The 13,945-nt window shown below is 45.4% G+C and overlaps 1 protein-coding gene across 1 annotated transcript in view; it reads right to left on the bottom strand.

Annotated features, from left to right (window-relative positions):
- CTIF (cap binding complex dependent translation initiation factor) overlaps positions 1-13,945 on the bottom strand; it is a 147,916-nt gene that overhangs the window by 87,598 nt on the left and 46,373 nt on the right. Inside the window, exons 6-7 of the mRNA XM_041423585.1 lie at positions 13,071-13,175; positions 9,106-9,181 (exon numbers count right to left, since the gene is read on the bottom strand). Of these exons, the coding sequence (XP_041279519.1) occupies positions 9,106-9,181; positions 13,071-13,175 (181 nt within the window). The remainder of the gene's footprint in view (positions 1-9,105; positions 9,182-13,070; positions 13,176-13,945) is intronic.

Genomic DNA, 13,945 nt, shown 5'->3' with positions numbered 1-13,945 from the left:
CCTGCATTGCAATAAACACTTACCCTGCCACTAAATACCTATATTTACACCCATAGCTATATATACATCTCTCCAAGCTGAATGGGATTCACTTACCTGCTGCCTCCGGGCAGGAAATTCGCATTTTAAGAACTTCTGGTCTCATTTATTGTATTGCTTTCTATTCCCACAACATCAGAGGAAAGGCAGCAGAAAAGGGTGGGGGAGCATCTTCTGGTTAAGAAGAAATTTATAAATGTGACAGGAAACATTAAACTCCTATTTTGTCGGACCAGGGATGAGGACATCCCCCATTAGCAGGATTTTTAGAGAGCGAGGTGTTTCTAGGCTCTCCAGGTCCCTCAGACAACGGGGATGTATGCACGTCTCCCTTCTCTGGTCCTCTGGTATGCCTAGTTTTTTTTTTTTTTGTGAGAGAAAATTCCTTCCTTCCCTTCATTTTATTAAAAATTCATCTCTTTTACAGAGAGCAGGGAAGGGGATTAGGATGCGGAAATAGCCAAGCCAGCAGAAATAGCTGCTTGACCAAAGAGACATTGAGTTTTTACTTGGGATCTTTAGAAATCTAGATTTTTTTTCTCAGCTACTTTTAATAATGTTTTAAAAATTTAATCATTCCTCCACATTACTTCCACGTTGCAGGAAAATATTCAGCAAATTCAAGGGAGTGCAGCAAAAACCCACTCAGTTTTCTAATGAATCTCCTGAGAAAAAAAGGGAGAAGAAAATGTAACATTATTGAGAAGTTAAAATTCAGGCACAATTTAAGGGGCGTGTTTCGGAGTCTATAGAAATGACTGCGAAAAACCAAAACAGGTTTGCTTTGGATATTATATAGCTGCATAAAAGCAACCCTTTCTGAAAGGGAAGTCAGCTGTAAAGCTGGGAAAAATCCAAGTAGCTCCCTGGTGTGTTTAAGCCAGAGCATAATGTGGTGACATTTTTGAGCCTGAAATGCCTACTGAGCTGTTATTTATATCCCAGCACAATTCCCCTTGTCCAAACCAGTTAATTCCCCAGAAAACTGCAGTTCACAGGACTAAAACTTCTGGATTCCTTAGAAGTAAAACAGCATCTTTCTTCATCATCCTTCCAAGAACAGCTCTCCCATACTCCTACTTCTTTGTGGTCCCTGGTCATGAACCCAAAACCCAGCACTTCCTATTGGTAAGCCCAACATCCTAGTCCCAACAGCTCTTTGTGTCCACCCCTCTGTTATCTCAGCCTGAGGAAAAGCTGCAAAGCTGCCCATATCCCATTATTAATCTTATTCTGTGGTACAAACCAGTGGCTGGCAAATTGGGGTCCAAGGAATAGAGGTAGTCCTGCAGAGGGCAGCCCATGGTGCCCGTCTCCCTTCTCCTGGCTGGCATGTCCTTAACCTGGGGTGGGTACAACAAGGTAGGTGGGGGACAGGGACAGGTGGAAATGCGGGTGTTCAGGAGAACATCCCACCCCTGACAGGGCAGCAGCACCTCCAGAGAAAGGGAGAACCCCTCAGCACATCTGGAACTGCTCTGGTGCAAGGAGCATCGTGCCAGACTGAACCCTGCTAGAACATCCCGTGGGAGATACATGAAGTTGTGTGGGCTAAGGCGGGATTTCCAGGGAGTCATGAGATGGGACATGTTTAACCTCTAAGAACCAGCTCCCCTCAGGGCTTTGCTGACTGAGGGGGGTCACACACACCTTCGGTTTTGACCTCATTCTGCTCAGAGCCAAAATGCAGCTCGCCCAAATTCAGTCCCAGGTGCAGAGAAACACCTGCAGGTTTCCCCATGTTGGACGTGCCCTCCGAGCCCGAGGTGGACACATCTGGATGGAGAGCAGCGTGCCCTGGCACAGGAGGGTGAGATACACTGCAGAGTGGCGTTTCTGCTTGGAAAAAGCCTCTGGAAAGCTTCATTTCCTCTGCCCAGAGCAGTGTTCCAGGGCGATGCAGCGAGGCCGCAGTGCCCTCTAGTGCTGCAAGGCTCCTCTCTGCCACCAGCCCTGTCCCCAACACTGACAAACTTCAGAGCTGCAGCATAAACCACCCTTGTCCCTTCCACCTTCCCTCCCTGCTCATCCCAAACCCCTGACTAGTCAATCCAGCGGGGGTGTGAGAACATCCCAATGCCTCCTATCCCGGCAAGCACAGCAGCCTGGCCCAAATTCTGACCAGCTAACCAGCAGCAGGAGCCACTACAAAACAGGATCTCTGTGCCCACCAGGTTGGAAAGACACCCCCAGGAATTATGAGTCAGCATTGCAATGTCTGCCTGACAGCCAGAAGGGTAACACCAGCACTGAGAAGAGAAAGCCCATATCATTTTCCACAATCAGGAACCTGCTCTGAGCCATAACAATGATAATAATAATAATAATAACAACAACAACAATAACAATTGTAATAATGATAATGATAATAATAATAATAATAATGATAATAACAAAGTAATAATGGAAATATTGAAGTTCCTGGTCATTTCTCCAGCATTTCATTTATGCACTGAATAAGGCTATCAGGCTTATTCAAAATAAGGCTATGGTATTAGGAAATTGGATATTAGGAAAAATTTCTTAATGGAAAGGGCTGTCAGACCCTGGCGCAGGCTGTCCAGGGCAGTAGTGAAATTCCCTTCTCTGGAGGGATTTAAATGACATGTGGATGTGGCACTTGAGAACAGGGGTAAGTGGTGGCCTTGGCAGTGCCGGGGGAATGGTTGGACTCCGTGACCTTATGGGTCTTTTCCAACTTCAATATTTCTCTGATTCTGGTATGGAAGACGATCATAATCTGAAAAACCCACTAGAAGATCTACCCCTTCCTGCACATCTGATAAAACCTTCAGGGTTTATAACCTTGAGGGATCATAGGGACTGTGCTCAGCCAGCAGAGGCCAGGCCCATGGGAACCTGCACGGGATATTCACAGTCTTGGTCCAGAGCTCTCCAGTTCTCTGGAGATCTCCACAGCCTTGTCTGCCTTCCTTGGCAATGGTGGCCTTAACTCTGGCATGGGAGTGATGCTGGAGGGGCTACAGGTGACCACAGCAGTTTGCCCTCTCTGCCCCAGGCGACGGTCACTGTCAGTTGGGTTAAATGCAACAAAAAAAAAGGGCCACAGAAAGGCCATGCCTCACTGGAAGTCATGGCAAATCAAAAGCTTTTTTCTCAGGAGCAGAGCTCTGACTCCCAATACGCTGTGACCTAGACTCAAGTAAGTCTTGGCTCTTTGACAGGGACTTTCCACAGTGGTTTTAGCTGTTACTGTATTGGAAAGACCCTTGGGATATGAGCTTGTCAGGCAAGAAACCTTCTCTGAAGGCAGTGCTGTACCCACACACTGGGCAGATTCCTGCAGAAAGAAATAATCCCTCCTAGAAATAATCACTCCTAGGGAGTGACCCCAACCCTTTCATAAGTGGTGGACACATAAAGGACATTAGGGTTAGACCCTCCGAGTGACAGCTGGGACAAGAGCACAAGGGGCACACTCCACATGGACCACTCCCAGTGGGAGGGGATGCCAGGCAGAGGGGTCAGCCCACCCCAGATCCACCAGCACAGAACAGCCTGCTAGGAGAGGGCCATGTAGCCATGATATTATGAAAAATCCTTTGCTGAGATTTTTCCCCTCCTAAGAAGCTGAGGAGCCTCAGGAGAGAAATGTAAGCAATAACTATCTGCTGCTGTGGAATGCAACAGGTGCATCCTTGATTGGTCCATATGGATTGTTTTCCATTGATGACCAATCACAGCCACCTGTGCCAAGGCTGTGAGCAGTCACAGGATTTTGTTATTCTATTCTGTTCTTGTTGTAGCCTTCTGATCTCTCTGTTCTTTTAGTATAGCTTTAATGTAGTATTTTAATATAATATTTAACATAATAAATCAGCCTTCTGAAATAGAGTCAAGCCTCGTGTCTCAACACATGGAGAGTCATCAACAGGGCCACATTGCTATGGCCAAGGCTGTGAAAGAGGAGCAACCTGGGTTGCCTAACATGCTGGGTAAAATGAGAATGCCAAGCCTTGCAGTGTAGAAGGAGCAGGCAAGAGAGGAGGTGGCGAGGTGACAGTAAATAACACCACACCACCAAAGACCTGTCTGTGGCTCCAAAGAGACTTATTCTCCTGCTACCACCTCCCTGGAAGGATCAGTGATCTGCAGGGTCCAGGAAGTCCTCATGCCAGTGCTGGACACCAATCTCCCCTCCTTGCCTGCAGAGTGACAGCAAAGGGGTTGCTTGCCCATAATCTATCTTCTCTCCCTGGACACCTGGGTTGGCTTATCTCTCTTTAGGTACCTTCCATACCTGACCAAATCCACATGTGAACTGGTCTATCTCTGCACCCTACAGAGCTGACAGGGAAAGAACATGGGTACCTCAGATGGGAATCATCCAGCTCTTCCTAGACCTCTGCACCAAGGTGCAACAAACCATGTCCCAGCGTGTCCATGCCTGACCTGGGGCAGGAACCCTGAATGACCAGCCCATGCATGCACAGGTCCCACCTTTACTCACACAATCTCCACACTGAACTGTAAGGTCTGACTTGAAAATACTTGTCAGTGAGAAGAGGTCCCAAGGAAAATGGGCAAAGCTGCCTGTGGGTCCCTCAATTCAGGTGGTTTTCCAGCACAGGAGAAAAGCAGCATAATATCAAGGCTAAAGGAAGAACCCACAGCCTACTTGCTTTTGCTTTCAAACACAGGCATGTGTGAAAAGGAAGAGTTTAAATAACAAATCTGTTTGGCTAAGCACCTATAGGCTGAACTACAAACCGGATCAGGAATCCTGGTGCTTCTAATCCTGTTTGGACAAAATCAGGAACACAGTGGTGCTAAGAGAAATGTGAAGAACTTAAGAGTCTGCCTTTCTCCTAAGGAGCTTCTCCCTTGTTTCTCTTCCAATAAGGAAGCTGGATGACGACTGCAGCCAGAAGAGAAACAAACAGTTCATTGTAACTGCAAGCATATGACAAAAAGGGTCAAGAATCAGTAAGGAAACAGAAGGAGATGAGCTGAAGGCAGTAAGATGCCAAACCAAATGATATCAATGCCATCTTCCAAGTTTATCTCATTACAATAATGAAGTCCAATATGCCTTTCAGAAGCACCACATTTCTACCTCCTAAAACACAAGACAAGGAGCAGCTGGGCAGTGAAAGCACATTCCCAGCATTCAAAGGAGGGAAAGCCCACCCCAAAGGCACGAGTTCAGCAAATTGAAAGCCGAACTCTGCAATACACAAGTCCAGAAACCACTTGGGACACGTCCCAAAACCCTCTGCTTGTGTCTAGCAGCATTTACAGCACACCCCTGTGACATGCAGCCTCCTATGTCCTTTGTGAGCTACAGAAGTTTTAAAGGAAGGAGCAGGGTGGATCTTGCACAGAAAAGCTGTGACTGCCCCATCCCTGGAAGTGTCCAAGGCCAGGCTGGACAGTCTTGGAGCAAGCTGGGAGAATGGAAGGTGTCCCTGTCCATGGCAGGGGGGTTGGAAGGGGATGAGCCTTAAGTTCCCTTCCAACCCAAGCCATTCCATGATCCTATGATCTTGCAGCACATGACCTCTTGGGTTATTTTCTCTGGTAAGTGTACATTTTGCCAGGGCTTGCTTGCCAAGGACTCTGAAGACTAAATCTGGGACCAGAGTTCTTGCATGTGACACATCCAAGCCTGAGCAACTTTCCAAGTGCTTGCCAAAGGGAGCAAAAGCAGAAGGCATTGACTCAGCCCTCCCTGTGACGTCTTCATGATGCCAAGCTGATTATGTGGTCTCCTTCAACAAAACAGCTGATGTGGAAATGGAGAGGATGACAAAATCTCTTTCTGCACCTGAGCTGTGCCTCCCTATGCAGCAGATGCTCCCTGGTGTGCAGTAAAAAGCAGATCTTATGAATGGAGAACACTTACCTTCAAAAGAGTCATTTTTGGCAGCACTTTGGTGAATTAGTGCCCAAATCCTACTGCAGACTCTTATGAGTAAAGAGAGATGAAGAGGTTATGGCTCATGAGCTGAGCCAAGGCAATGACCTCATGAGATCGTAGCCATGAAGCTTTCAAACATAAAAACCTATTCCCCAGTAAAAACAAGCACCTCAGATGGATTTTGAAAGGATGGGCCAAGAGAAAGCTTCAAATTACAAGTTGTGGCGAAGGAATTGTGAAGCCTATGCATGTCCACGAGATGGCAGAGCACACCATGCTGTGAGAGCATCTCCAAGGACTGGGATGCACGAATTCCAAACAAAAGAAGAGGATCTGGGGAGAGGTCACTTGGGCTTATTTTGCTTTGTTTATTTTTCCGCATTTTAATTGCCAAATAGTCACAGGCTTTCCCTGCAATATTTTGTTAAAATACTATTGATAGATTCCAGCAGAAAAACTCATGTATAGGGGGATATCAACACCCAGATATCCAGAACAGTCTGTTCAACCCCCTGACAACCAGAATATTCTGCTTAATTAGGGACATCTTTGCATCTTTCTGTAGACACCCATACAGACCTGGATGTAGACTGGAGATTAGTCCAAGATTCATGTCCTATGTCTATCACACCTTAACACCAAAGGAACACAAATCTCCAAGCAGCCTGTAAGCAAGACTCCCTACCTCCCTCAAACATGGTGCTTTTAACCTTTCCATGGCTGCTGAAGAACACCTAGCAGCTAAACACTTCCATCTGAGTTGTGCTGGAGGATGCTTGGACCACCCCAGTTGTGCTGGAGGATGCTTGGACTGGTTCAGTCACACTGCAGGATGCTCAGACTACCCCAGTGGAGCTAGAGGATGCTCAGATTGGCCCCTCCATCTGTGCACGCCTGCTGCAAGCAACCCATGAGCTCTCAAACACAGACAGAACAGGAGTTTATATATCACCAACCTGAAAAGCCTCTTCCTCAGGATGCAACACCCATGAACATAACCTATGGGGTGAAGGATTTTCCTTTCACAGGCTCACACAAGGGAATATCTTCCTTTATGCGCTCCCCCCTGCTTCCACTGCTCCACAGAGCCGTTTAAAACAAGGGATGAGGAGCAGTAAAATCACTGTCAGCATTGCATGGTTGCATTCAAATCCAGCTAACAACGATATGTCAGGATTAAACCAGCTGTCTGCAAGTATTTCACTTGTCCATGTTGAACAAGATAAACCCTCACCCAGAGCCACCTGGGTCCTAGCTCCCACAGACACATATGACTGGCTGTACATGCCAAGGTAAGCATGTCTGCAAATCAATGCAGCACTGCACAAGTCTGCCTGAGGCACAAACAAAACATCAAATCCAGCATTCCCACTAGGTCTTTTATCTTATAGATGTCACAGTAATAATTAAGCAAGATATTAATGTATATATTGGAATTAAATCATTGTATTCAATGTGCTCTTAGGACATGATGAAATGATAACCACACTAGGAGGACCTGGCTTATTTAACAGCTGTTGATTAAAACCTTCTTGAAGGTAATCAGCTCCTCACACCAAAGATGGTTTGATTCTTCATTTCCAATTATTCCCCCAGGGAAACTAACCTTATTTTGCAGAATTAATGGGGTTTGTATCAGCTGAACCTGATGTTTTTTCTCTGTGACCTAAAGTCCAGACATACCAAACATGGAAGAGACTGAGCAGGAAGCAGCTGCAGGCAGTGCTTCTCCCTGCCAAAGTCAGCTGCCCTTCTCCACTCCTTCATGTACTCAGTGCCAAATAGTTCACCCAAAAGAAACAGTAAGGCAGATTGTCACATGGTCTGCAGGAGGAGCAAAGCTCTTCCTCACATGATGCGTGAACAAGAAGCCTGGCTGTAGGAATCCAAAGTGCAAGGAACTCTCAGAACGCTGGGCCTGTAAGCCAAAGCTCAGAATTAAACACAAGATTTGATTTGAGACCTTGGAAAAAGCTCCTAAACTGAAGTACTGAAAGCAAGAATGTAAATTTATAGTTTAAGGCAGAGACATGTTAAGCTAAGCAGAAGAAAGTTTAGAGTTTTAGAATTTAAGATACAGGGAAAAAAAAGGAGTTACAGAGGTGAATAAGGAGTTTAGAATGCAGTACTGTAGGTTTGTGTGTCATAACATGACTGGCTAAGAAAGCTTACACTGTAGCACAAGTCCATAAGATGAAATATTTAAGGATTAGGTCAAAACCATAAATATCCTTGTTGGCAGTTTATTGTTTATTAGTTAATAAATCCTTAAAAGGTCTTATAACTAGAGATCTTGTGACCTTCTGAACCATACAGTGAGAATGTGAGCCGAACTCAGCCTTCCTGCCTATGTAAAAGATTGAAAAAAAAACCAAACCACACCATCTAAACCAACTCAGGGGTCCCATCTCTAATTCATTCAAAATTCCCACACCCGGTGAGCTCTTGGCTCAGCATTGTAAAGGGTAACTCTAACACAGCACATGAGATATTTTCATCCTTGCCTCTGGAGGCAAAGAGGTTTCAGCAAAAACACACCAAGCATCCTCTGAAACTTGCCTAGCTTAGGGAACTCAGCTCCTTTGAGGACTAGGGCTCTGTAAAATGGAAAACTGTATCATGCTGACAAACTGACTTTTCCAACCTCTCTTCTGAACATCAGGGTCTCATCCTGCTATTCCACAACATCCATGCATCAGAGGTCATTTAACCAGAACTGTCAAAACTGCAGAGAGAGATGTGGGGAAAGAACAGGCTGGAGAAAACTCACACATGAACTACCACTGCATATGAACATGGGCACCACCCCAAAGGGGCAATACCTGGGGCAGCACACAGGCACTGCTGGCTTCCTGGCAGCAATTCACATTGGAGCTGTCAGGAGGGGTTGATGCTTTTCAGAATCTCCTCTTCTTCAACATATGAGCCAAGTGTACATCCACATGTACACAAATACAGGTACATACTGCCCTCTGTGGATCACCTCCCAACAAAGTCTGCGTGGTAACTGCCCTTGCCCAGCACCAACACCTGAAACCACAGGCACAAATCTCCATCCCAGCCCCCAAAGGACCACAGCCCAGCAGCTTTCCCACTCCTGAGGAGGGCTCCTAAGGGAACACAAGGCAGGGAAGGTGCTGCTGCTGGTCCCCACCGTGGCAGGGGAAGATGTCCTCATCACCTACCTGCCACACTGGAAGGACTTTCTCTATGTCGTTCAGGTTGATGCTGTCGCCATCCTCGTATTTCCCCTTTCCAAGCCTGTGGCAAGAAGAAAACAAAACAAAAGCACGTGAAAAAACTCGTTGGAGACACAGTTAATTTTCTATTACAGCACAAGGGGAATATCAGTTGTTGCTGCAAAGGCCTCTCATGGAAACAAAGAGGCTCTCTCTGGAGCAAGTGTGCTGTGCCTCCAAAACACTCCCACGCAGGCGTAAAGCTGTTAATACAAAATTAAATGCTTTGCTCAGTCCTCTCCACCTGCACCATCTGCCACAGCTTGCAAACACTTTTGGTAGTAGCAGCAGCAAGGAAACCAAAGGCAGTCCTGAGCCCAGGGTGACTTGATTTCCAGACCAAGTAAAACTGAAAGCACAGCCCACCTGGACAGCAGAAATGAGAGCACAAAGAGAGTAATGAAAAACATTTCCTTTGAAGCACTGCTCATTTGCTGGTCTTCACGGGAGCTCCAGCTCCCCTGATGAGAAAGGTGTTGAAAATCAGCAAACACACACCTCAGACAGGAAGCAGCAATCGATATAAATATAAACAGACAGTTTGAAAGACAATGAAATTGGGATGAGAAGTCAAGCACTCACACACCATACACAGAAGTGGCAGCTGAAGGACTTTCTTGGAAAAAGAAACAAAAAAACAACCAATCCAGAGACAATTACAAGTTGGATGCAAAGAGTTTGTGATGATACAGAAAAAGAAAGAAATGGTCAATAATTATCATCCTTCTATGTTCTCAAACAACAGAGATGATCTTTCTTTATTATGCAATAATGAAAAAATGTTGGGTTTTTTTTGTCAGTTAGAAGTAAGATAGTGTTATACAAGATACAGTAGAGACTTTGGTAGCAGGAGACCCAGGTAATCAGTGCCTAGAAGTCAGAGAAAAACAGATGTTGGAATTAGAGAAAATGGGAGAAAAAAATTGAGAAAAATGGCACATGCTGAAGTACCAGACTCAAAATCCAGCAAACCGAAAGGAAGCAATTTAATTGACCTTAATCAACTTGAGCACCCTGGTTTAGTAAAAGGTATCTCTGACCATGGCAGGGGGGCTGGACTAGGGGATCTTGAAGATCCCTTCCAACCCAAACCATTCTGTTATTCTGTATGTATTGGAAATCAGAGGTGTTCAACAACTGACTTTCCATCATAGATGAAATACTGATTTTGACTTAAAAAGGCAAAAATATAGCGTGCATGCACATACAGAAACACACATCTGAAAAAAATATTTATATATATGTATTTATACAGATGAGAAAAATCATGTCACACATCTGGGGACAAACAATGCCAGCTGCAGGTGCAGAACACAAGTGTATTGTAGGAAAAGGGTGGGGACTGAATTTCTGATGTTGAACTGTGGCAAAAAGGCAGGGAATGAAGAGGAGGCAGGGATTAGGGGGATGAAGGCAGCTTTCCTCTGGAGACAGCATGGCTGAGCCCCAGTTACAGGACCACAGGCAGCTCTGGCAATCGTGTTTCAAAGAGTAAGGAGATTCCTTAAAGCACCTGAAAAACTCAAGTGATACATGTGCTTGGGAGATACCTGGAATGAAGAGAAAATACCAGCTACAAAAGGATGTTTGATCTAGAAGTGTACAAGCAGAGCAAGAGCTAGCACTGGAAATTAAAGCCAGATGAATTCAGGTCAGAAACACGGTACAATACCCTGCTTTTTCTTAACTGTTCCTCTTGTGATTATTCAGCATGCCACCAAACAACATCTTCCAATAAAAGCAGATGTCTCCCTGGAGGAAAACGCTTCACCCAACCAAAAGCCATTTGAGGTCACACAACTGGATGCAACCACATGGCCAGCCTTGGGCAACTGATCAGATTCAGGAATAAAATGGTTCTTTTAGTGTTGAAAACACACACTGAACAGCATAGTCCTTTCTTCTTCCCCCTATTATTTTTTTCACTGCACAACTAAATTTTTAAAAAAAGCTTCCCATTCAAGCCAGAGGGGAAAATGCCTAGCTAGCAGGTGGAGACTTATGGAGGCTCAGCAAGCTGAATCTCGGCACAGATTCACCATGGAGAGCTGATGAATGCACAACACAGTCAGCTTTAGAAATTAAAAAAAAACCAAACAATTTTGTCTTTCTTTGTGCTTCCTCTGTCCTAGCCAGGTTACTTACATGGCATGCATTTTGGGACATGCACTGTTTTGTGCTGATAGCATCTGCTCAACTTTTCTGCAGATACACTAATTCTTACTCCACTTTTACAGCTGTAATATTTAGGAGTGATTAAATATTTCACCTCCATACTGTCGCCTCTACCTGTTTGCAATGTGGGCATTCACAATACATCAGGAACAGAGGAAAAACACAACACCAACCCTGCTCCATCCTCCCTGCACATAGCAGCTGTCACTGACAGGATCACCTGGCAAGTGCCATTAACCGTGGAGCATATTATATCTTCTTTTACAGAGGAAGAACATTATATCTTATTTTACAGAGGGCCCCCCATCATATCATTTTTCAAACTCATCTGAAAAAAATGGGATTGAACTTGACTAAGAGACTTAGCGACTTAGAAATTTAGTGTTATGTTGTTCCAAATGTTCTGAAAATTGCTCTTTATAAACCTGCAGTATACCTTACTTACAGAGCAGGAAAAAAGGTTGTCTGAGTCTTCCTGCCTTTGCATGGTACAGAAGCCTACTGCAGATGCTGAGCCTGGGCTGATATGGGATGTTTCTGGCCTGGCTGGATGTTTCTAATTGTTTCCAATCAACTGTTCTAGTAACAATTCTAAACTTGTCTTCTAAACAAGATGTGCAGACCAGGCATATGGCACTGGCCGGCACTTTGACAAAACCAAATTATCAGCAGAAAAATGTCTCCAAGAGAAGATTTCCATCCCTGCAAACAACATGGCAGTGATGGAACATCAGCTGCAACCCCATGTTTTAGACATGTTCTAATTTTTTTCTTTGTCTATGCTCTGAGTGACAGCATAAGGAAAACCCGATCTATAGAATCATGGAATTGTTATGGTTGGAAAAGACCTCTAGAAGCACCAAGTCCAAGCATTCCCCTGGCCCTGCCTAGGCCACCATTGACCAATGTCCCCAGGTGCCACATCCACATGGTTTTTAAATCTCCCCAGGGATGGTGACTCCACCCCTGCCCTGGACAGCTCTGCTAGGGCTAGACAGCCCTTTCCATGAGGAAACTGCTCCTAACATCCAACCTACACCTCTCCTGATGCAACGTGAGGCCTTTACCTCTTATCCTGTCATTTGTTACATGGGAGAAAGAGCCCAACTCCCACCTGGAGGCACCCTCCTGTCTGGAGTGATTGTTTCTCCATCTGCAGAGAACCTGCAGGGAAATGGTGATATCCATCTAAGCAACACTGGAGAGACACTTGGTGCCAGCACACATTTTTTTTTGTTTGACCAACCAACAACCAGTAAGGAATCCAGAAATACCACGGAAGCCTGTGGAGGCTGTCACAACCAAAGGGAGCTGTTGAATGTTTTCACAGTTTTATGAAACACATTGATGCTCTCTCCTTCCCTGAACTCTTGCTGGGAAAAACAGTGTCATTCACAGGAACTGTAACCAGGTCAGCACTAAGCCAGGATCTTTCCTCCAACATCCAGAGATGTTTAAATTTAGAACACCAGGATCTAGGAGACTTGGATCCAGAGTTATTTAAACACTGAGATCTATTAGGCAATGCAGAAATACAGAGAACAACTCTGCTCCAGCTCAGAAATGGATGACAGAAGAGCCAGACAGACTGATCATGGCATTCTCAACCTCTCTAAATAGTCCAGTGCTTCTTCCCTTCTCCTCTGTGTGAGGTGTGCCACCAAGCCAAGTTCCTAGAACAAGTGAGAAGTTAGAGACCTTCCTGGAGAGCACAGTATTGCAGACACAGCACTCACCCTTCTCTGTCTATGTGAGGCAATGGGTGTTTGGAGGTGTTTCGCAGCTTTCTGTGAAACTGGGTGAAATCTAGTTTTTCAGGCTGCAAGTCCCACGTTGCACCACTAGGAGAGAAAAACAGGGAAAAACAGAGAAAGGAAGTCCACCACTAATTAAACACCACTGAGCTGAAGAGCAGAGGGCACATTGGAGCCTGCAGACAAGGAAAGCTGGCATTTCTGGAAGCACCACTCCCCACTCCCTGCTGCAGAACACGTGGATGTGAGCCTCCAATCTTCACACTGATGCATCTCTAATTTTTTCTTCTTTTTTAGGTATGCTGAGCTCTTGGGGCTTGATCTAAGCCTCTAATTTTGATACAGAAGACACTCTGCAAGATATACTTGCTCTCTGCACCAAGAGGGTATTGCAACAGGTCCATGAAATGATGTTCTCTCCGGTCCTGCCCAACCTGTCTGCCCCAGCGACTCAACACCTGCAGATTATGCATAAAACTGGACAGGAAGGGTATTTCACTGCTTTCACTGAGACAGCAGCTGAAGAGCTCTTCCCAGCAGCTAAGAAGCCAACACATAATGGTACCTCCAACTAATGGGAGAGTAAAATCCCAGAGCAGCAGCTCAGAGCTGACTCAAGTCCTGCCTGTGCAGTTCTGGGGTGACTACAAGTAATTGTACTGGTACTGGTTTCAGGTGTTTGGAATGCAAACTCATCCAGTGGCCTTTCCAGAACACACAGGATGCTTTAAACAGACTGTGCTTGGTGCCACAGGCTAAATGGGGATGGGGAGGAGGAGGAGGAGCAGTGATGTCAGCCCTACCAGGGTACTCTGATGCCTGGGTACCAGCAGGATGGACATACCAGTGAGAGCTAA

Source organism: Onychostruthus taczanowskii, unplaced genomic scaffold (assembly GCF_017590055.1).
Source record: "Onychostruthus taczanowskii isolate IOZ18803 unplaced genomic scaffold, ASM1759005v1 scaffold79, whole genome shotgun sequence".
NCBI lineage: Eukaryota > Metazoa > Chordata > Aves > Passeriformes > Passeridae > Onychostruthus > Onychostruthus taczanowskii.
The sequence above is the reverse complement of the archived record's forward strand: the minus strand, read 5'-3'. Positions and strand labels throughout refer to the sequence as shown.